Source organism: Pseudopipra pipra, chromosome 26, assembly GCF_036250125.1.
Source record: "Pseudopipra pipra isolate bDixPip1 chromosome 26, bDixPip1.hap1, whole genome shotgun sequence".
Taxonomy (NCBI): domain Eukaryota; kingdom Metazoa; phylum Chordata; class Aves; order Passeriformes; family Pipridae; genus Pseudopipra; species Pseudopipra pipra.
In genome coordinates this window covers 6,409,598-6,430,742 of record NC_087574.1, presented here as the reverse complement: position 1 = coordinate 6,430,742, position 21,145 = coordinate 6,409,598, and the positions used below count along the sequence as shown (strand labels likewise).

General features: G+C 63.1%; 2 protein-coding genes across 2 annotated transcripts; one reads left to right on the top strand and one right to left on the bottom strand.

The window, feature by feature from the left end:
• Positions 1–78: 78 nt before the first annotated feature.
• Positions 79–9,144, top strand: LOC135403092 (all-trans-retinol 13,14-reductase-like). Its single transcript, XM_064636750.1, is given in 14 exon segments — positions 79–1,077; positions 1,166–2,037; positions 2,871–3,053; positions 3,588–3,817; positions 4,563–4,758; positions 5,299–5,496; positions 5,599–5,724; positions 6,339–6,406; positions 6,408–6,478; positions 6,830–6,939; positions 7,133–7,299; positions 8,046–8,205; positions 8,893–8,933; positions 8,935–9,144. Coding segments are annotated over 13 exon segments (1,821 nt in total). The 5' UTR covers positions 79–1,077; positions 1,166–1,871; the 3' UTR covers positions 9,040–9,144.
• A 645-nt stretch (positions 9,145–9,789) lies between these two features.
• Positions 9,790–11,061, bottom strand: LOC135403090 (vacuolar protein sorting-associated protein 37C-like). Its single transcript, XM_064636748.1, has 3 exons — positions 10,979–11,061; positions 10,505–10,757; positions 9,790–10,036 (listed from the first exon to the last, which is right to left on the bottom strand). The coding sequence occupies exons 1-3, from the start codon at positions 10,999–11,001 to the stop codon at positions 9,932–9,934; spliced, it is 381 nt and encodes a 126-aa protein (XP_064492818.1). The 5' UTR covers positions 11,002–11,061; the 3' UTR covers positions 9,790–9,931.
• Positions 11,062–21,145: the final 10,084 nt, after the last annotated feature.

Genomic DNA, 21,145 nt, shown 5'->3' with positions numbered 1-21,145 from the left:
TGAGTGCACGTTATATTTGGGGTTTGGTGGCTGGGGGGTGCTGGGGGGGGTTGTTGGGGTGGGGTGGGGAGGGTTTGATGGGGCACGAGGTGTGTGCATGGGGTGTACATGCATGTTCACACGTTTGTGTGTGTGCACGCGTGTGTACACGTGTGCACGCGTTATATTTGGGGTTTGGTGACTGTGGGTGTGTGGTGTGTTCGGTTTGGGGAGATTGTTGAGGGGATGAGGGGGAGGGGATGGGGTTTACATAGGGTGTCGTGGGTGCGCACACGTGTGTGCGTGTGTCACGGTGCACACACGGGCCCTTCCTTGGTGCTGCCGGGAGAGGTCAGCAGAGCTGCAGGCACCGGGGGAGGGGAAAGGGGAGTGCGGGGGATTGTGTGTGGCTGTGCAAGTGTGTGTGCGTCTGCATAGATGTGTGTGTGCACGTGTGTGTTTGCACAGGAGTGTGTGTGCATGAGTGTACATGTGTGTGCACATATATGTGTGTGTGCACATGTGTTTGTACAGGAGTGAGTGTGTGTATGGGTGCCCATGTGTGTGCACATACATGTGTGTGTGCACGTGTGTGTTTGCACAGGGGGTGTGTGCATGTGTGTGTACAGGAGTGAGTGTGTGCATGGGTGCACTTGTGTGTGCACAAACGTGTGTTTGCACAGGGGGTGTGTACACGTGTGTTTGCACAGGAGCGTGTGCATGGATGCACATTGTGTGCACATGCATGTATGTGTGTTCACATGTGTGTTTGTACAGGAGTGTGTGTGTATAGGTACATACTTGTGTGCACATATATGTGTGTGTTTGCACAGGGGGTGTGTGCACATGTGTGTTTGTACAGGGTAAGTGTGTGTGCACAGACGTGTGTGCACATGTGTGTTTGGACAGTTATGTGTGTGCACATGTCAGCTCGTGTGTGCACGTACATGTCAGCCTGCGTGTGTGTGCACAGGGTGACTGTATGTGTGTGTGTGCACGTGTGTTTGCACAGGGTCAGTGTGTGTGTGTGTGCACGTGTGTTTGCACAGGGTCAGTGTGTGCATGGGTGCACATGTGTGTGTGTCCACAGATGTATGTGTGTGTGTCAACCCGTGTATGTGTGTGTGCACAGATGTATGTGTGTGTGTCAGCCCGTGTATGTGTGTGTGCACGTGTGTTTGCACAGACGTGTGTGTGTGCCAGCCCATGTGTGTGTACCCGTTGCTCTCACACGTGTGTGGGGGGTGTGTTCCCTTGCACAAGTGCAGGTGTGCACACATGTGCACAGCTGCCTGTGTGCACACACACATGTGTGTGTGTGCAGTGCCCAACACACCAGTGTCCCACACACCTGTGCTCCATGCACACGTGTGTGCACCTCCCACGGGGAGCCACTGGGTGCCATAAGGAGCCATAAGGTGCCATGGGGGTGACATAAGGAACCACAGGGTGCCACAGACTGACATGGAGTGCCATGGCCACGGGGTCACATAAGGACCCGTAGGGCATCATGGGGTGCCACAGGGGTGCCATAGGGCGTCATTGTCATGAGGTGCCACAGAGTGCCACGGGGTGCCATGGGGCGTCCGAGGGTGCCATTGTGTCCCATAGGGAGCCATAGGATGCCATGGCCAAGGGAGCTGTGGCCATAGGGTACCAGAGGGTCCCACAGGGAGCTGTGGCCATAGGGTGCCATAGGTTGCCGTGGCTATAAGATGCCATTTCCATAGGGGGTGTGTCCATGAGCTCTTTAAGCAGGGGTGTCTGTAAGCCTGTCCATAATCCCCTTTGTCCATAAGCTGCTGTGTCTATAAGTGTCGGGGCCGAACGTGCGGGGCTGTAGTGTGTCCTTACCGTGTCGGTACCTGTCCATCCCACCTGTGGTGACAGCCATGTGGCCCACACTGCTGCTGCTGGTGGCCCTGGGTGTGCTGGCCCTGGGGCGGGTGGCCCACAAGCTGCTGGCCCCGTCCGGCAACCCCTTTGCCGGGCCACCCCTGGAGCCCCCCCGGCCGCTGGTGACGGACCAACGCGCCCGGGACAGGGTGCTGAAGCGGGGTGAGTGCTGAGTGTCCGTCGGGTATCTGTCTGTCCGTGTGTCCATCTGTCCCGTGGAATGCTGGGCGTGCTGCCCATTGTGTGCCCTCGGTTGCCTCTTGCATGTGACAGCGTGGCCGAGCACACACGTGTGCACAGGGTGCCCAGGGACGGCCACTGGCAGGGGCTGATCATGTGCAGAGGGCTCAGTGCCCAGTAGGGATGGTGGGCAGAGGCTGAGCAGGTGTGTGTGCACAGGGTTCAGTGCCCAGTGGTGGGTACAGGCAGGGGCTGATCATACGCTTGTGCCCAGGGTTCAGCACCCAGCAGGTGCCAAAGAGGCTGGATGTGGTTCCCGTGGGCAGTGGTTGATCACGTGTGCAGGGCTTGGTGTCCTGTGGGTGCCAGAGTGGCTGGACATGGGCACTGCAGGGTCACTGTGGGGTCTGAGCACACCGTCAGGTGCACTGTGCCTGCACAGGGTTCAGGGCGTCTGGTGGTGATCACGGGCAGGGGCTGATCACACGTGTGTGCCCAGGGTTCAGCACCCAGCAGGTGCCAGAGCGGCTGAACATAGTGGCCATGGGCAGTCATTAATCCCACAAGTGTGTGCCCCGGTTCAGTGCCCAGTGGTGGCCATGGGCAGTGGTTAATCCCACACATGTATGCGGGGTTCAGTGCCCAGCGAGTGCCGGAGCAGCTGGACATGGTGACCATGGGCAGTGGTTAATCACATGTGTGCAGGGTTCAGTGCCCTGTGATGGCCATGGACAGTGGTTAATCCCACACATGTGTGCAGGGTTCAGTGCCCAGTGGTTGCCATGGGCAGTGGTTAATCCCACACCTGTGCCTAGGGTTCAGCCCCCAGCGGGTGCCAGAGCAGCTGGACGCCGTGGTCATCGGCAGTGGCGTGGGGGGGCTGGCAGTGGCCGCCACCCTGGCCAAGGCGGGCCGGCGGGTGCTGGTGCTGGAGCAGCATGACAAGGCCGGCGGGTGCTGCCACACCTTCCAGCAGCACGGCATCGAGTTTGACGTCGGTAAGGACCTCCAAGACCCCCCGACGCTCCCCAAGCCCCCAGCATCCCCTGGCACCGCTGCTGCCACAGCGCCTGTGTGTGTGTGCCTGAGTGTGCAGGGCTTGTGTGCAGGGCTGTGTGCAGTCTATGTGTGCACTGTCTGCATACAACACACGTGCTGTTGGCATGTAGTGTGTGTGTGCACAGTGTGTACTGTGCATGTGTGCTGTGTCGATGGCATCTATGTGCCATGTCCATGCCGTGTCCATGCTGTGACCATGCCATGTTCATGTCTTGTCCATGCCGTGCCCATGCCATGGGCATGTCATGTGTGCTCTGTGTACATGCCATGTGCTTTCTGTGCCTGTGCCATTCACATGCCTTGTCCATGCTGTGTCCGTGCCAGCAGCCCATCCCACCCCCCACCCTCAGTGTGACCCACAACAGGCAAAAGCCAAGCCCTTCTCTCCCCCATTGCCCCCCGGGTGCTCCGACCACATGTCCATGTGACCCCCCCGGTGTCCCCCTGCCATGTCCCCTGTCTCTATCCCGCAGGCATCCACTATGTGGGGCAGCTGCACGAGGGCAGCCTCCTGCGTGTGGCACTGGACCAGCTGACGGACGGGCAGCTCTGCTGGCAGCGCCTGCCCGACCCCTACGACGAGGTGACCCTGGGACCCCGGCGCTACCAGCTGCGCGCCGGCAAGGTGGCCTTTGTCACCGCGCTGGAGGAGCAGTTCCCCGCGGAGAAGGCGGCCATCAGGGAGTTCATGAAGATCTCCAAGGTGGGGACACACCACCCCCATGGGGAGGTGACCACAGGGTCAGGGAGGGGTGGTGGGGTCGCTCTGACTGGGAATGATCAGCCTGGAATAGGGGGGTGGGTGTGGTGGTGGCACTGGTGGGTTCTGTGGGGACATGGGTGATGGTGGGGAAGGGGCAATGGGAATGGTGGGGACACTGGTAATGGGTGTGGAGGGGACAGAAGTGATGGGAATGATGGGTACAAGCGTGGTGGGCATGGAGGGGACACAGGTGCTGGGCATGGTGGAGGGAAGTCCTGGGCATAGTGAGAACACGGGCGTTAGGCATGGTGGGTATGGGTGCTGAGCCACAGGTGGTGCTCATGGGGTCATGACAGTGACAGTCCTGATGACACAGTGGCCAGGCAAGGAGGCGTTGGTGGTGACAGTGGCCTAGCTTGGTGTCCCACACGTGGCCTTGGGCATGTGGCACTGCTGATGGTGCCAAATCTGGTCTTGCAGTGGCAGTGGTGATTTGGGATGATGTCAGTGGTGACACAGGTCAGTGTCACACAGGTGATCTGGCAGCACGTGGCACTGCTGGCTGCGCTGAAGCTGATCCTATGCTCGTGGTGGTGGCAGGGTGGTGTGGTGTCAGTGGTGACAGTGAAGTGGCAGAAAGTCCCCCAGGTGGCACGAGGCACTGCTGGCTGTGCCGAAGCTGGCCCCACACTGGTGGTGGTGGCAGGGTGGGGTGGTGACAGTGACATGGCACGATGTCCCCCAGGTGGCCTCGCGGCACGTGGCACTGCTGGCCGTGCTGAAGCTGGTCCCACGCTGGGTGGCCACCCTCCTGCTCCGCTCTGGCCTCCTGTCCCTCCTGTCCCCCGTGTTCCGCCTGGCCGCCACCAGCCACAGCCAGGCTGTGGCCCAGCTCACCTCTGACCCCGACCTGCGCGCCCTGCTCGGCTACCTCTTCTATGGTCAGGAGCTGTCGCGATAGAGAGGGGTCTGTCGTGATAGGGAGAGCACCGTCGTGGAGAACGACAGTAGTGTCATATAGGGGAGGGCTGTGTCATGATAGGGGAGGGCACCATCGTGATAGGGGCATGCTCCGTTGTGATATGGGAGGGCCACATTATGCTAGGGGAGGGCTGTGTTGTGATAGGGGAGGGATGGATATATTGTGGTGAGGAGGGCCTTGTCATGATAGGGAAGGGCTGCATCATGATGGGAAGGGCTGTGTCACGATAGGGGAGGCAATGTCTTGATAGGGGAGGGCTATATCATGATAGAGGAGGGCTGTATTGTGATGAGAAGAACTTTGTCGTGATAGGGAAGGGCATATCACAACAGACGAGGCTATGTCGCAACAGTGGAGGGTTGTATCCTGACAGGGGAGGGCTACATAGTGATGAGGAGGGTCACATCACGACAGGGGAGAGAATGTCATGATATGGGAGGGCTGCCCTGCACTGGGGCAGGGTCCAGCCGTGCCCACCTCCCCCTTGCCCCCTCCAAAGGAACGGCCCCATGGGACTCCAGCTTCCTGGCCAACGTGCTGATGGTTCACCACTACCAGCGGGGGGCCTGGTACCCGCGGGGGGGGGCCAGCGAGATCGCCTTCCACGCCGTGCCCGTCATCGAGCGCGCGGGGGGGGCCGTGCTGGTGCGCGCCCCCGTCACGCGCGTCCTCGTCAGCCCCGCCGGCACCGCCCTGGGTGAGCGCCCGACCCCCAGCCCCGCCCGGGGGGGTCACATGTGTGTGATGGGGACGGGGTGGCAGTGCCCGGTGCCCCCTGACCCCCCACCCTGGCCCCCAGGGGTGGCGGTGCAGGTGGGGTCCAGTGAGGAGGAGCTGGAGATCCGTGTGCCCCTTGTCATCTCTGATGCTGGAATCTTCAACACCTTCGGCAAACTGCTGCCCCCCCAGATCCGCAGCCACCCCGGTAACATAACCCTGTGTCCCCATGTCCCTGGTGTCCTCAGTGTTCCCAGGATCCCTGTGTCTGCAGCATCCCTGTGTCCCCAGCATCACCAGTGTCCCCAGCATCCCTGTGTTCCCATGTCTCCAGCATCTCCATGTCCCTGGTGCCCATAGTGTCCTCAGTATCCATGTGTTCACAGTATGCCTGGTGTCCTCAGCATCTCTATGTCCCTGATGTCCCCAGTGTCCCCAACATCACCAGTGTCCCCAGCATTACCGGTATCACCAGGGTTGCTCAACATCCCTGGTGTCCCTGGCATCCTTGGTGTCCCTGGCATCACCAGTGTCCTCAGCATCTCCAGCATCCTTAGCACCCCTGATGTCCTCAGCATCCTTGCATCCCCGTGTTCCTAGTGTTCTCAGTGTTCCCAGTATCCCTAGTGTCCCCAGCATGCCCACATTCCCAGCATCTCCATGCCTCTAGTGTCCTCAGAGTCCCTAGCACCCTTGTTGTCCTCAGCATCCCTGTGTCCATACGCCCCCAGTGTCCCTGGCATCCCCAGAACCTTCATGTTCCCAGCAGTCTCATGTCCCTCGTGCAGGCAGGGTCGGGGTGTCACCCCCGTGTCCCCGCAGGTGTCCAGTCCCGCCTGGCCATGGTGCGGCCGAGCATGGGCTCCTTCCTGGTGTTCGTGGGGCTGCGGGGGCAGCGCGGCCGAGCTGGGCCTGCCCCCCACCAACTTCTGGATCTACCCCCACAACGACCTGGACACTATGTGAGGGGTCCTGGCACCCTGGGGTGGGCATGGGGGCGGGGGGGCACGGCAGGTGGGCGGGTGCACGCAGGGTGGGTGCATGAGGGGTGCCTGGGGGAGCACAGCAGGTGGGGTGGGTGCAGGGTTGTGCGTGGTGAGTGGGGTGGGTGCATGGGGGATGTGTGGGGCCTGCACTGTGGGTGGGTGCACAGGGAGAGCATGGTGTGCACACGGTGGGTGGGTGTACAGTGGGTGCACAGTGGGTACATGGTGGGTGGGTGGGTGCACAGTGGGTGCACAGTGGGTACATGGTGGGTGGGTGGGTGCACAGGGGGTGCACAGTGGGTACATCACAACCCTCCCTGCCCGCAGGATGACCCGCTACGCTGCCCTGAGCCGTGACGACGTCCCTGAAAACCTGGCCATGATGTTCATCACCTTCCCCGCTGCCAAGGACCCCACCTACGAGCAGCGGCACCCAGGTAACGGCACTGGGGACCCCTCAGGCCACTCCCAGCTCTGCACCCCTGATCTGCTCAGCTTCGAGGGGCCAGAGGCTCCTCAATGCCACCAGCCCGAGGTGGGCACCACCACTGTCGCCGTGTCCCTGGCTGGCACCCCCACTGTGGTCCTGTGGTGGCACAGGGGGTGTCACCAGCTGTGTCCCCCTCCCAGGCCGGTCGTGCATGACCATCCTGACCATGGCACGGTATGAGTGGTTTGAGGAGTGGGCCGGGAGCCTCCCCAGGCACCGCAGCCCCGACTACCAGCAGTACAAGATGTCCATCGCCCAGCGGCTGCTGGAGAGGGCCCTGCTCCGCTTTCCACACCTGAGGGACAAGGTGACCCCTCGGGGAGCCCTGCCATGCCTGGGGGTGCCCAGAGGGGAGGGGGCATGATGGGCACAGAGTGATTTCCAGGGAGGGGAGGGAGTGTAGGGATGCAGCATCCTGGTGTACTGTGGAGTTTGGGGTGCTCCGTGGGGTTGGGGTGCCCCTTGGGATTTGGGGTGTCCCTTCAGATTTGGGGTGTCCCACAGGGATGGGCAAACACAGTGGAAATGGGGTGCACAGTGGGGACTGGGTGTCCTGCAGGGTTGGGGTGCCCAGTGGGGAATAAGGTGCCCTGTGTGGATGGGACGCCCCATGGAAATGGGGTGGTCTGTGGGGCAGGTTGAGGTGTCCCACAGGGGTGGGGTGCCCCATGGGTATGGGTGCAGAGTGAAGATTGGGTGCTCAGGTGGGATGAGATGCCCTGTGGATGAGTGCCCTATAGGATGGGTGCCCAGGCAGGATGGAGTGCCCTGTGGGAGCAGCATGCCCTGCAGAGATGTGCTTGGTGATGACAGGGCACCCTTTGGAGCTGGGATACCCAAAGGGAATGTGCCCAACAGGAAGGGGTGCCCGTGGGTTTGGGGTGCCCAGCGAGGACAGGGTGCCCTGTGATGCGGCTCCGCAGCCCCAGCACCTCCGCATGGGATGGGCTCAGACCTGTTGTGGTGGGACCTGCTGTGGGGTGGGATGGGCCTATCCATGCCCCCCATGCCTGGTGTCCCCCGGCATGCCCCGAGCACCCTGTGCCCGGGCAGGTGGAGTTCGTGGAGGCGGCATCACCGCTCACCAACCAGCACTACCTGGCGGCCCCGCACGGGGCAATGTATGGTGCCGAGCACGACCTGGGCCGCTTCTGCCCCACCGTGATGGCCACCCTGAGAGCCGACACCCCCGTGAGGAACCTCTACCTGACAGGTGAGGAAGGAGTGTCCCCATGTCCCCCTGTCTTGCTGTCCCCATGACCAGCTCCAGGCTGTGGATGGTGTCCCCAGGGGCTCCCTGCAGTGAGGGGTGTCTGGATGCACCATGGTGGTGACCAAGTCCCCAAGGTGTGACTCTGTTCCCCCTGAGAGTGGCCATGTCCCCCATGATGGTGGCCGGGTCCCCAAGGGGTAGCTGTTTTGCCCAGGGGCGGCTGTGTCGCCCACAGTGGTGACTGGGTCACCCATGAGGGCTTCGATGTCCCCCCCAGAGTTGGTCACAACCCCCATGATGGTGGCTGGGTTCCCCACAGGGGTGGCTGGGTCTGCATTGTGGTGGCCATGTCCCCAAGAGTGGTAGCTGGGTCCCCCGCGGGGGTGACCATGTGCCCCCTGGGTGTGGCTGTGTCCTCCACAAGGATGACCAGATACCCCCCCCCATGATGGTGGCCAGGTCCTCCCTGGGAGTGTCCATGTCCCCCAGGGTGGTGACTGGGTCCCCAAGGGGTGGCTGTGCCACCCATGGAGGTGGCTGTGTTCCCCTGGGGGTGTCCATGTCCCCCAGGGTGGTGACCCTGTCCCCAAGGGGTGGCTGTGTTCTCCTTGGGGGGGTCCCTGTCCTCCCTGGTGGTGGCCATGTCCCCCCCTGGGGTGGCCATGTCCCACAGTGGCCTGTCTGCAGGGCAGGACGTGTTCTCCTGCGGGCTGGCAGGGGCCGTGCACGGGGGGGCTGCTCTGTGCCTCGGCTGTCCTGGGCCGCCTGCTCTACCTGGACCTTCTGCTCCTCAAGAGGAAGATCAAGCGGCGCCAGGGCCGGCACACGGCGTGAGGGGGACACCGGCCATGGGGACACCGGGTGTGGGGACACCTGTCCTAGGGAATGGCTTTGGGCTGGGAGTTTGCTCCCAGCTCAGTAAACCCTGATGTCCCACTGGCCTCTGCCTGTCTCTGGGAATGAGGATAGAATAGGGATGGGGATGGAGATAGGATGGGGATGGAAAAGGATGGAGATGGGGATGGAGTCAGGGTGGGGACAGAAATGGGGTGGGATGGTGTGGAGATGAGGGTGGGATGGGGACTGGAATAGGAATGGGATGGGATGGAATGTAGGTGCAGATGGGGGTAGAGATAGGGATGGAATGGGATGGAGACAGGAGTGGGGATGGGAACAAGTAGGATGGAGATGGAGATGGGATGAGAACAGGAGTGGGATGGGATAGAGATAGGGATGGGGACAGGTAGGGGTTAGGATGGAGTTGGGAATGGGAAAGGAATGGGGACTGGAATAGGGATGGGAATGGGAGGGGGATGGCGATGGAATAGAGATGGGGATGGGGATAGAGATGGGAATGGGTTGGGGATGGAGAGGGGAATGGGATTAGGATGGAGACAGGAATGGGGGCAGGATGGGGAGAGACACAGGGATGGGGACAGGGTGCCCCCACAGCTGGGGGTGAATACAGGGTGCAGAATCCCCCTTATATTTCCCCCCTTGTCTCCCTGTACCTCGTGAGCCTCCCCAGCCCCCCAGCCCAGCACAGCCAGGAATCCTTTTACATTTTAAATATAATAAATAGAGGAACCCAATGAGATGGTTTGGGATGGGGGGGGACACAGACATGGGGGGGGGCCATGGACCCAGGCATCCGGATGCCTCAAAGGGTCCATGTCCCCCCCCCAGTGAAGGGGAGCATTGTCACCAGGTTGTCCTTGAGGGGGGTTCACCCCTGGGTCTGGGTGGTGAAGGGGGGCTGAGGTCTGGGGTCGTGGCCACATTCGGGGCACGGCCCCAGTGGCAGCGGGTACAGGAAGGGCTTCGCTGTCACCTAAGGGTGAGGGGGGTCAGTGGGGGGGGAACATGTGGCACCCCCATGGCTCCTGGGGGCCCCAAGAGAAGAAGAGTGTCCTCCTTGAGGGGCAAGGCAGGGTGTGTGGGAGTAAGGGGGGAGCCCTGGTATGGGGAAGGGGTTGGGGGTCTCACCCATGCCCTGCTGAGTCCCATAGGCCACCCACCACCCCATATTCCACCACCCCCACCTCATATCCACCATCCATCACCCCAATGTCCAATCGCCCACCACCCCATATCCCCAGCACCCACCACCCCATAACCTCAACACCCACCACCACCCCATATGCCAGACCCATCACCCCATATCCCAACACCCACCTCCCCATAACCTCAACACCCACCACCCCATATCCCAGCACCCACCACCCCATATCCCAGCACCCACCACCCTATAGCCCACCCCGACCCCCCCTCCAGGCTCAGCTCAGCCCCCCTAACCCACCTCGCTGTAGGGTGGGGGCTCCAGCCCCACTGGGATGGCCCCACTGGGCAGACTGGGGAGCGTAGGCATCGGTGCCAGCGGGGGAGGCACAGGGCCACGGGAGTCTCCATCAGATGGGAGGGTCATGGGGCCCTGGGGCATCCTGTAGGCTGGGGGGGGCACACGGTCTTGGCAGAACTTGTAGCAGAGGCGGAAGGTGAGGATGAGGAAGGCGATGACTACGATGGTGATGGCGATGATGAAGAATATAGTCCTGGGGACACCGGGAGGTGTGTGCTGGGGGCTGGCACATACCCCCTCCTTGGCACTCAGGGGTGTCTGCCCACCCCAGCCCTGTCCCCACACCCACAGGGCTCACGGGGTCTCTCCATCTCCTCATCCCACAACCCCCATCCCCACAGGCTCCTTCCAGGCATAGCACCCTCTGCGGGGTGCCCGTGACTTCCGTGCCCCCCCAGCCCCCTGCCAACGAACCAGGTGTCCCCCGGCCCATCCATGTCACTTCCGTGCCAGAGCCGCCCTCTGGACCCGGCACACCCTACTCTCTGTGCCCAGCACCCCACACCCGGTGCCCTTTGCACCCTCCCTGCCCCACTGTGGACCTTGTCCTGGGTGGGGGCTCAGGGGGCACCCCCATGGTGGGGCAGTTTGGGGTAAACTGGGCTTTTTTAGGGGTGGGACCATGCCAAGGGGTGCTGGCACCCTGCTGAGGAGAGGAGCCTCCAAACTGGGGAGGGCATGAGGGGGTGCCCAGGGTGACAGGGACTGCTCAGGGTGACAGGGTGTTCTTGGGGTGGCAGATGGGGTGCCCGGGGTGACAGGTGGAATACCAGGGTAACAGTAGGTGGCTGGGGTGACACAGGGGGTGCTCAGGGTGGTAGATGGGGTGCCAGGGTGACAGTGGATGCCCAGAACGGTGCTCAGGGTGATGGCACAGCAGGTGCTTAAGGTGACAAAGAGGTTTCCCAGGGTGACACAGAGGATGCTCAGGGTGACAAAAGGAGTGCTTGAGGTGATAGAGGGGATCCCTGGGTTGGCACAGGGGGGCCCTGCACATCCTGGGGTTGTGCCCTGCTGCCAAGGCCAAGGTGAGGATGAGGAGGAGGCACCAAGGCTGAAGGCACAAGATCCTCCTGCAAGTGTGAAGAGCCGTCGAGCTGCCAGCTCAGCACCATAAGCTCCCAAATCCAATCAGCTCCTGAGCCCCATGCCGGGCTGAGCCGGGTGACACAGGGGGTGCCCCACACTCTGCCCCCTGGAACTGTGGTGGCATCGGTGAGCAGGTAAGTGGCCCAAGGGCAGATGGGGAGGTGGTGGAAGAGGGAGTGTGGGTGGGGGGACAAGGGGACAGTTTGGAAGGGAGGGTTAGAGAAACGGAGGGTCGGGGGGGGAACGAGCCGTGGGGTGCCCTAAGCAGGATCATCCCCCTAAGGAGTTTAGGGCTGCCTGAGGCACGAGGGCTTTACCACAGGGGTCACAGGCAGCTCCAGCCCCATAATTAGCTCAAGGGTTTAACGAAGGATTTGCCACCACGTGTCTTCCCATGCCCTGGTGGGGACCCCCCAAAATCAGCCTCTTGCTCAGGCAGAGCCCCCCAGCCAGGCGAGACACCTCGTCCTGACTGCACTGAGTTTGTCAGTCTCTGCTGCTGGACACGGGGCTCCTTCACCCCTCGGGGCCGGGTGTTGCCCCCTGAGTCCAGCCCGGGGTGCTGGGTGGGTGCCCCCCCAGGGCATGAGGGGAATGGTGGCCAGGTCTTCTTTTGGGCTCCTAATTACACACCAGCTGCAGAAAGGGGGGAATTAAATCCCGGCTGGAGGCAGAAACATCCGTGTCACCAGGTGAGTGCCGGTGGCCAAACTGGGAGGACACGCGGGCACCAGCACAGGGGGTGCACACACATGTACACACATGTGCACACATGTACACATACGTGCACACACACACATGCATCCCTTGGCACACGGAGCCCGTGGAAGTCTCCCTGTGCCTGCAGGGCATCGCGGTGCCAACCCTGTGCCCGCTGCCAAGGCTGCCACGGTGCCACCGGCTCCGGCGCAGGGACAAGCGCCATCCCCAGCCGTGTCCCCAAGTGACCCCGTCTCGCCCGCTGCCCGTTTCCCAGGCCAGGGTGGTGTCACGGGAGGGGACACATGGGACAGCCTGGCACCGGTGCCACCCTGGCACAGCCACGCCAGGGCGGGTCACGCCCCCGTCGCTGCCAAACTCTTGTCGTGGCAGGAGTCAGGGAGGACCCCGGGCCCCCCCCGCGCTCCCCCTGCTCACTTTGAGCTGCCTTGGCGGCGCTCGCAGACACGCGGTTGCGTAAGGGGCTGTGACAGGCCCCCCCAAAAAACGTGAGAACCAGCTGCGGCGGTAGCGGGAGCCCCATGGCGGGGCAGGGACGGGACCCCGGGGCATTCTCGACGTGCCTCAGTTTCTCTGGGAGGACGAGGGGCCGAGATGCCCCGTGCGGATGGATGTGCCCAGCCGTGTGTCCCTGTCCCCTCCTCGGGGCTGCTCAGGTCATCGAGGGTGCACACATGCGCTACGCTCACTGCCCTGTGCACACATGCGTGTGCAAGCCTGTAACAAACATGTACAAACGCGTACGAGTGTGCACAAGTGAGCACGGTCACACGCATGACCGAGGTCCCCGAACGGACCCAGCCGCCTCTCCCTTGGCCGCCGTGACGCCGCAGAGGGAACATCTCGTGTCCCCCTGTCCCTATCCCCCCACCTCGTCCAGGCCACCGTCCCTTGGACCCCCTCCCCGCCCCCGCCTGGCCCCGTGCCCCCCTTCCCCACTACGGCCCCTCTCCACTCCCTCCAGCCTCCCAGCCTTTTCCCTTCCAGCTCCCTGTTTGAAGCTATTTTTTCCACAGCTCCTGCCAAGAGCCACTAATGAGAAACAAACGGGCTCCTCGGCCGCGGCTGCTCCCGACCCACACACCTCCGGCTGTGGGGACGGGGCTGCACCTCCCGGTGCCCTCCTGGCACCGTCCTCCCGCGGGCACCGCCGGCCCTCCTGGCACCGGCCCTGGGCACCTGCGTCTTCCCCATCTGGCACCGGCCCTGGGCATCTCTGTCCTCCCTGTCCAGCACCACCCCTGGACATCTCCATCCTGCCCACATGCCACCATCACTGGGTATCTCTATCCTGCCTCTGTGCCACCACGCCAGGCATCTCCATCCCCCCATCCAGCACCATTCCTGGGAATCTCCATCCTCTCTCCATCCAGTATTGTCCCAGGGCATCTCTGTGCTGTCCATGAGCCACCGATCCTGGGCATCTAATTTGTACCCATCTGTCACCATCCCCAGGCGTCACCAACCTCCCCATCCAGCACCATCCCAGGGCACCACCATCCTGCCTGTGCGTCATCGTCCCTTGGCATCTCCATGCTGCCCACGTACCACTGACCCTGAACAACTCCATCCTTCCATTCAGCATCGTCCCTGGGCATCTTCATCCTCTCCCTCCAGTACCATCCCAGCAATGTCCATCCTGCCCATGTACCACCATCCCTGGGCATCTCCATCCTCCCCATCCAGCACCATCCATGGGCATCTCTGTCCTGTCCGTACGCCACTGTCCCTGGGCATCTCTGTGCTGCCCAAGTGCCACCATCCCTGGGCATCTCCATCCTCTCCATCCGGCATCATCCCCAGGCACTTCCATCCTGCTCATGTGCCATCATCCCGGGGGTCTCCACCCCCCCGCAGGGCAGAGCTGAGCCAAGGACAGGTCCTACTCTTCCCCTGTGTCCCTCCTGCGGGGCCGCAGCCAGCGCCGGGTGCCGGAGCGGTGTCGGATGGATGCTGGAGGCGGGAGGGAATGAGGCGGGAGGGAGTCCCGAGCTGTCCCCCCACAGGGTCCCCCGCCCCCCCCCTCGGCTGCCCCGGGCTGAGCCGGAGCCACAGCCAAGCCCGTGCTGTTCCAGTTGGCCCCATCCCGGCCCCAGTTATCGGCAGCTCCTCGGCCGGTCACATTTTCCACTGAGCCGTGTTTGTGTTTAAGCGGCGGCAGGGAGGAGGGGAGGGAGCACGGGAGAAGGGCAGGGACCCCCGGGTTCCCACCGCGGGGAGGGGGACGAGGTGGGGGGAAGGGGGTTATGGAGGCGGGGATGGGAGCGGGATTCTGACACAGGGAGGGAGTGCTGTCCAGGGGTGGGAGCAGCACGAGGGGATGGGATTGGCATGAGGATGGGAACAGTGCCCAGAAAGGAGCAATGGATTGGGGTGAGCACATCGCCTGGAGATGGAGCTACTAGAGGATGGGGACATCACCTGGAGCGGGGACATGACCCGGGGGTGGAGGGGACAGTGTGGGGATGGGAGCATTGGTCAGGGCTGGGAGCAGCACCCAGAATGGGAGCAGGGCTCAGGGTGGGCACATCACCTGGAGATGGAGTGGTACCCAGGGACATCACCTGGGACTGGGGGGACAACAGGGGTGTAGAAGGAGTACCTAGTGTTGGGAGCAGTACCTGGGGATGGGAGCAATGCCCAGGGATGGGAGCAGCCCACAGGGATGGAACACCACAGGGAGACAGTGCAGGCGCTGCCTGAGCCGAACCCTCTGCTCCCCTTCATCACACCCTTGAGCCCCACAGCGGGTCACCTCCCTCCTCATCCTCAGGCTGTGGGAGCCCCCGGGGGGAGAAAACATCCCCGTTTGGGGCTTACCCCCTGTTTGGGGCCCAGCGGGTTCCTTGAGTGCATTGGCCAGGCCGTGAGCGCCGGAGGGACGTCACGGGGCCGGATCCTCGCCCTGCTTCCTCGAAGGAGCCGCCGCCGCTGCCGCTGCCAGGGTGACGCTGGCGGCTAGGGGCTGACCTGCTTTCTCTCCTCCAGCCCTCTCCCGCTCCGGCATCCCTCCGGCATCCCTCCGGCATCCCTCCGGCCGGGCCCGGCCCCGCTGCAGAGCCAGCGTCGACGGCTTCCTGCGGAGGCGGAGGAATTTGGCACCCGGCCCAGGGCTGGAGCTGGACACCGCAGGCAGCACGGCCACCCAGCACCCAAAGGCGGGAGAGCATCCACGGGCATGGGAATGGGGGTCGGTGCCACCATGGAGGTGGATGGCGAGGGGGGGCCCATGTGGGTCTGTCTGTGGGTGCAGACACGTCCGGCTGGGGCTGATTCATGTGCCTGTGTCACGCGTGTGCATGAGCAGTGGTTGCGCGTGCTGGGGTTGCACACGCAGGGGCTGCACCCAAGTTTGTGTGGAGGGATGGAGAAGGGATGGAGGAGCAGAGGAATGGAGGGATAAATAAATAAATAAAGGAGTGCAATAGTGGGAGGGATGGATGGATGTCTGGATGGATGAACGGCAGGATGGATGAATGGCAGGAAGGATGGCGGGATGGATGGATTCATGGATGGATTGAAGGGTGGAGGGAGGGATGGAGAGATGTAGGGATGAATGTATGTATGGAAAGCAGGATGGATGAATGAAGGGAGGGATGGATGACAGGACGGATGGGATAAAGGACAGACAGTGGAGACCAGAGGGGCAGCTGGCATAGGGACAGCTGTGCCATAGCCAAGGGGACATTTCAAGGCATGGCAGCAACAGCCCCTAAAAGGAAGAAACCACCCTTGGGTTTACCACAAACCCCTTTTATTCCCCCAAAACCCTTCCCTGCTGTGGAGCAGCAGTGACCCCCTTGCCCACCACTGGGATGAGCCCATGGGTGCCACAGGAGTCAGTGATGTGACACAGCTCTCTGGGATGACACCCAGCGTGTCCCCACGGTGGGGCCCCACCTGTCCAGGCCTGCCAGTGCCCGTGGGACATGCTGGCTGCCTGCTGTGCCCGCGGGCAGGGGTGGGGGACTCACTTTAATCTCACCCTGACCTACATAGAGGGGCTCAGTAGCACCTGTGGAGCCGGGCCCGGCTGCCCCAGCGTGTCCTGCCCTGCGGCACCGGCCTGTGCTGGCACTGGGGATGGGCACTGGCACATGGAGCAGGGTGGGGTCTGCCCGTGGTATGGCCGGGGGGGTGTGGCCCTGCCATGGTGCCCCTGGCACAGCTCCAGTCCTTCCCCTGCCATGGCTCCAGCATTGCCCATAGTGTGCCTCCAAGGACTGCCCGTGGCACAGTGTGGCATGCCCCTGTCCCTTCCCATGGCACAGCATTCTCATATCTTCCCATGGCACAGCGTGGCACAGTGTGGCACACCACAGCCCTTGCCATGACACTGTCTTCATCTCTTCCCATGACATAGTGTCCCCAGTCCTGCCCCTGGCACAGTGTGGCACATCCCAGCTCTTCCCATGGCACGATGTCCCCAGTACTGCCCATGGCACAGTGCCCCCAGCCCTGCCCATGGCACAGCGTGGCACAGTGTGGCACCTCCCAGCCCTGTCCAGGCCCCTGCCAGCTCCTCGGAGTGATGCCCAGGTGGGTGGTCCCTGTGCTGCAGCCTCCCCCAGGGGGTGAGCAGGGTGGGAACCAGCCTGGCACAAGGCGGGGGGCCCTCCCCAGCCCCCCCAGCTCCTGGCACAGCCCTCGGGCCCCCCCTCGCCTGCCGACGTGGAGGCTGTGCCGGAGACGTGTCAGCGGTGGGATGGGAGCCAAGGGTATCGCCTGCGCCTGCCCCAAATGTCGGGGGGGCAGGGAGGGGGTGAGGGCCGTCAGCAGCCGTCCCGCCAAGGGAGGAGGCACCGGCCGGCAGGGCCAGAGGAATGTGCCGGGCACCGCAGCCACTGAGCCGATCCACCGTCCCTGTCCCCACCTGGGGACACGTCTGCTCCCCGTTAGGGCTCGTGGGGCGGTGGGCTGGGGGATCCAGGGGGGTTGGGGTGCGGGAACCCCCCTTGCAGCCCACTGCTGCCGTTCCTAGGGGTCTGTGCAGGCACCGAGGGGGTGCCTCGGCGCTGGGCACAGCCTGTGACATGGGGACACTGCGGGCCAGACCTGTGGCCCCGCCGTGCCTCAGTTTCCCCTCCCAGGCGGGTGCACACGTGTGCAGAGACAGCGACGGGCCGAGCCCGGCGGAGGGTGGAGTTGGGTTGGTTTTTTTGGGGGGGGGGGAATGTTTTAAGTTTTTTTGGCTTTGCCCCAATTTCATCCCTTTGAAATCCTTTTGTGGATAGCCCCGCCCCCTCCTACACAAGCCACGCCCACACTGTCAGACCACGCCCCTTACCCCCATCATCCCCCCCTCCATCACCCCCCCCCCCCCGCTCTATTTCCACGACGGCCGGATCCTGCTGCCAAAGGGACGTGGCGGGGACGGGTGCGGGGATGCCGAGGGGATAGGGGGACACGGGAGGGATGGGGGGGATCCCATCAGGAATGGGGAGTCCGTGGAGATTGGGGGCACTGTGGCGATAGAGGGGGACCCCGTCGGGATGGGGGGACACTGTGGGGGTGGGGGGGGCATAGAAGGCGTGAGGGGACACCCTGGGGATGGGAGAACGTTGTGAGGATGGGAGGATCCCGTCAGGAATGGGGACTCTGTGGGGGTGGATGAAACATGGAAGGAATAGGGGGGATCCCATCAGGAATAGAGACCCCGTGGGGATGGGGAATAACGGTGGCGATGGGGGAACCCTGTCAGGATGGGAGACTCCGTGGGGATGAGGGACACGGCAGGGAAGGGAGGGACACTCCCATGGGGAGAAGGAGGCCGTGAGGGAAGGGTTAACCCCCTCCCCCCTTAACTGTGCTGGTCCCATCCCCTGGCAGGGAACTGGGATGAACTGGGGCGAGAGGGGAGGGAGGGCTGAGAGGAAGATGCTGACGTGGGGCCGGAGAGGAGGAGGAGGAGGAGGAGGAAGAGCTGACGCTGAGCTGGAGCGTGGCTGCTGTTGGGCTGAGCTCCAGCTGGAGGGACCCCTCATCAGGGCGGCAGAGCTGGGGGGGCTGGGCGAGGGGGGCTGGGCAGGGGGCACCAGCCCCGCTCCCCCTGCCAGGCCCCAGCTCTTCCTATGGGGTGGACAGATCCTGATGCCACACTAGGCTCCAGAGCCCCCACCACCCAGAAATCCCCAGCCCTGTCGACCCCCCCACCCTGGAGACCCCCTTTTCCAGGACCCAGTGCCCCCAGCACCTCCCTGGAGCAGGGGGTGCCCATGGCTGAGGGACCCTCTGGACTGTGGGACCTCAGAGCACTGGTGTCCTCACACTTCTCTGGGGACATTTACTGCCTGGCCTCTGTCCGTCCGTCCGTCTCTCCTGCCACCCACCCCTGCCACTGTCCACCTGTAGGTCTGGAGGACCCTGACCCCCAAATCTAAAGCAAATCACTCCTAGTGAGCTGGACCATCCAACCATGCTCCAAACAGCCCAACCAGCAAAGTCAACCCAAATACCCCAACTCACGAACCCCAACCACCAACCCAAATACCCCAACCCAGCCCACCAACTCAAATACTCCAACCACCCACCCCAAACATCAACCCCAACCCAACAGCCCCAATCAGTGCCTGATTTCCCACTGGAAATGAGACCCCTGAGCCCAGCAGTGGCAGCAGGTTGGTGCCAGGCGTGCCCTTTGGGACCCTGCCACCCTTCCTGCTGGCAGGGCCCACAGCTCTGGCCCCCAAAAACCACCAAACCTTCACCCCGATCCCTACCTGGGGGCTCTTGGCATTTTCACCCCCCCCTCCCCATTTTGGGGTGCAGCACCCCCAGGGCACCCCCAGGACACCCCCTGCACCTTGGGGTTGGCAGCTGGGGGGGGCTGGAGGGTGCGAGGCTGGTGCTGGCAGCCCCACGCCCTGGCCACGTGGCACCAGAGCCACCGTCCCCACCAGGCCCCGGGCTCTGGTCCAGCCACGGCCGATGAGGTCACCAGGAGAGATCCCAGCCAGGCTCCGGAACGCGGGAGCTCTCGTGTTCCCATTCCTGTCCCTCTCCCATCCCCAGGCATCTTCCCAGACCCAACCTATCCCCATCCCGTCCCCAACCCCATTCCTATCCCCATACCATCCTCATCCTTGTCCCAGTCCCTGTCCCGTCCCCCCCAATCCCCATCCTTGTCCCCATCCCCTCCTTGTCTCCAGTCCTGACCCCACCCCCTGCCCCAAGAAATAAATCCAGCAGATCCTGGGGATGCTTTTCCTGGGGGTTCAGGGATAAGCAACCCCCTCCCTAGGGGGTGTTTGGGAATGTGGGGTGCTCAGGGTACCCCCACATCCCTTCCAGTCCCACATTCCGGCTGTGATAGGGCTGGGGAGCATCTCCCTATCCCTGAACTGACCTGGGGAGGTTTGGGGGGGCAGCAAATTCTTCAATAAAACTGAAGAAAAAGGGAAAAAAAAAAAAGAAAAAAAGGAATAAAAAGGGAAAAAAAAAAAAAGGAGCAGGGAAGCGAACTGGGAACGGAAAATGTTCAGCATGGAGCTCGGCCCTCAGAGTTTCCATCCTGGCTCTGTGAGCCCAGACTGTGGAGGCCCAGGCTGGGCTGCTGCTCCCTGCCTGGGAATCCCCCCTCCCCCCAAATCCCCCAAGCCCAAAAAGCCCCTGTCCATTCCCAGCCCTGCTCAGGACTCAGGTCTCGGGATGAGGGTGAAGATGAGGGAATGAGGCCCCCAGAAGTGGGATGTGGGAGTGCAGATGGGTGAGGGATGACTCCCCCTGCCATGGTCTGAATATGGGGGGATTTGGGGGTACAGATGGGGGGAATGAGCCTCCCCAGGATGGATCCAGGCCTGGAATTTGGGGGTGCAGATGCAGGGGGATGAGCCCCCCAGGAGCCCTGAATGGGGGGATGGAGACCTGGGGAGATGACCCCCCAGGAAAGACCCAGACCTGAACACGGGGGGAATGTGGGAGTTCAGATGGGAGAGAGGACCCCCTTGAAGGGTCCTAACCCCGGATGTGGGGGTTCAGATGGAGAGAATGAGCCCCCCAGGAGGGTCCCAGCCCTGGGAGGGGGCTCGCCCAAGCCCCCAATCCTACTGGACCCATCCCAGGCAGAGGGACCTGCCAAGCAGGATCAGGTTCTCTCCTCAACCCGGGGGTCCCTGTGCCATCCCGGTGGGGACACCACCATCGTGTTCTACCCCCCCTCTCCCCCCGGCCGCCGGTTCCCCCGCCGAGGTGCGGCGTGGCGTTGGCATCCCGGAGGCCAATTTAGCAATTTTCCCTGGAAATAGCCGGGGAGTCGCGGCCCGTGATTACGGGGTTCTGCCCTGACGCCACAATTGAGGGCGCCGAGGGCCGGACGGGCCACCAGGAATAGCCGGGGCGGTGCCGGGCTGCGGCCGCGGGCGGGGGGAGGACACCGAGGCAGCGAGTCGCCCACCACGTCCCCGTGGAGTGGGGGAAAAGTGGGGGGTCGACGTGCTTCGGGTCCGAGAAGGGTGGGGCGTCTGGGAACATCCCCCTCCAGGGGTTCTTGGTGCTGGCATGGCGGGTTTGGGGACACCGGGGACACCCTTGGGAGAGGGGGGGGGTCCTACTGTGGAGACATCAGTGGGGGGAATCCCCCTTGCACGGGGACAAACACCTGCGTGTCACCACCTTGCAGGACACCATCCTCATCCTCACTGCGACCACCACCGAGGTGGGGGGACCCGTCTTTTGGGGGGTGAGAAGGGGGCGATAGTGGCGGGATGGGGGAGACATATGGGTCGGAGCGGCTCCCGGGGCTGTGGAGCGGGGAACAGGGAAGCGGGACGGGGG

What these genes read in the sequence shown, in the direction of transcription:
- LOC135403090 (XM_064636748.1), bottom strand. Translation starts at nt 11,001, where the DNA reads ATGGATGGGCCGGGGGACACCTG. An exon ending in GATGGGCCGGGGGACACCTG is followed by an intron (nt 10,758 to 10,978) that starts GTTCGTTGGCAG and finishes CGGTGTCCCCAG; the next exon opens with GACTATATTCTTCATCATCG. An exon ending in AGCCCCCACCCTACAGCGAG is followed by an intron (nt 10,037 to 10,504) that starts GTGGGTTAGGGG and finishes CCTCACCCTTAG; the next exon opens with GTGACAGCGAAGCCCTTCCT.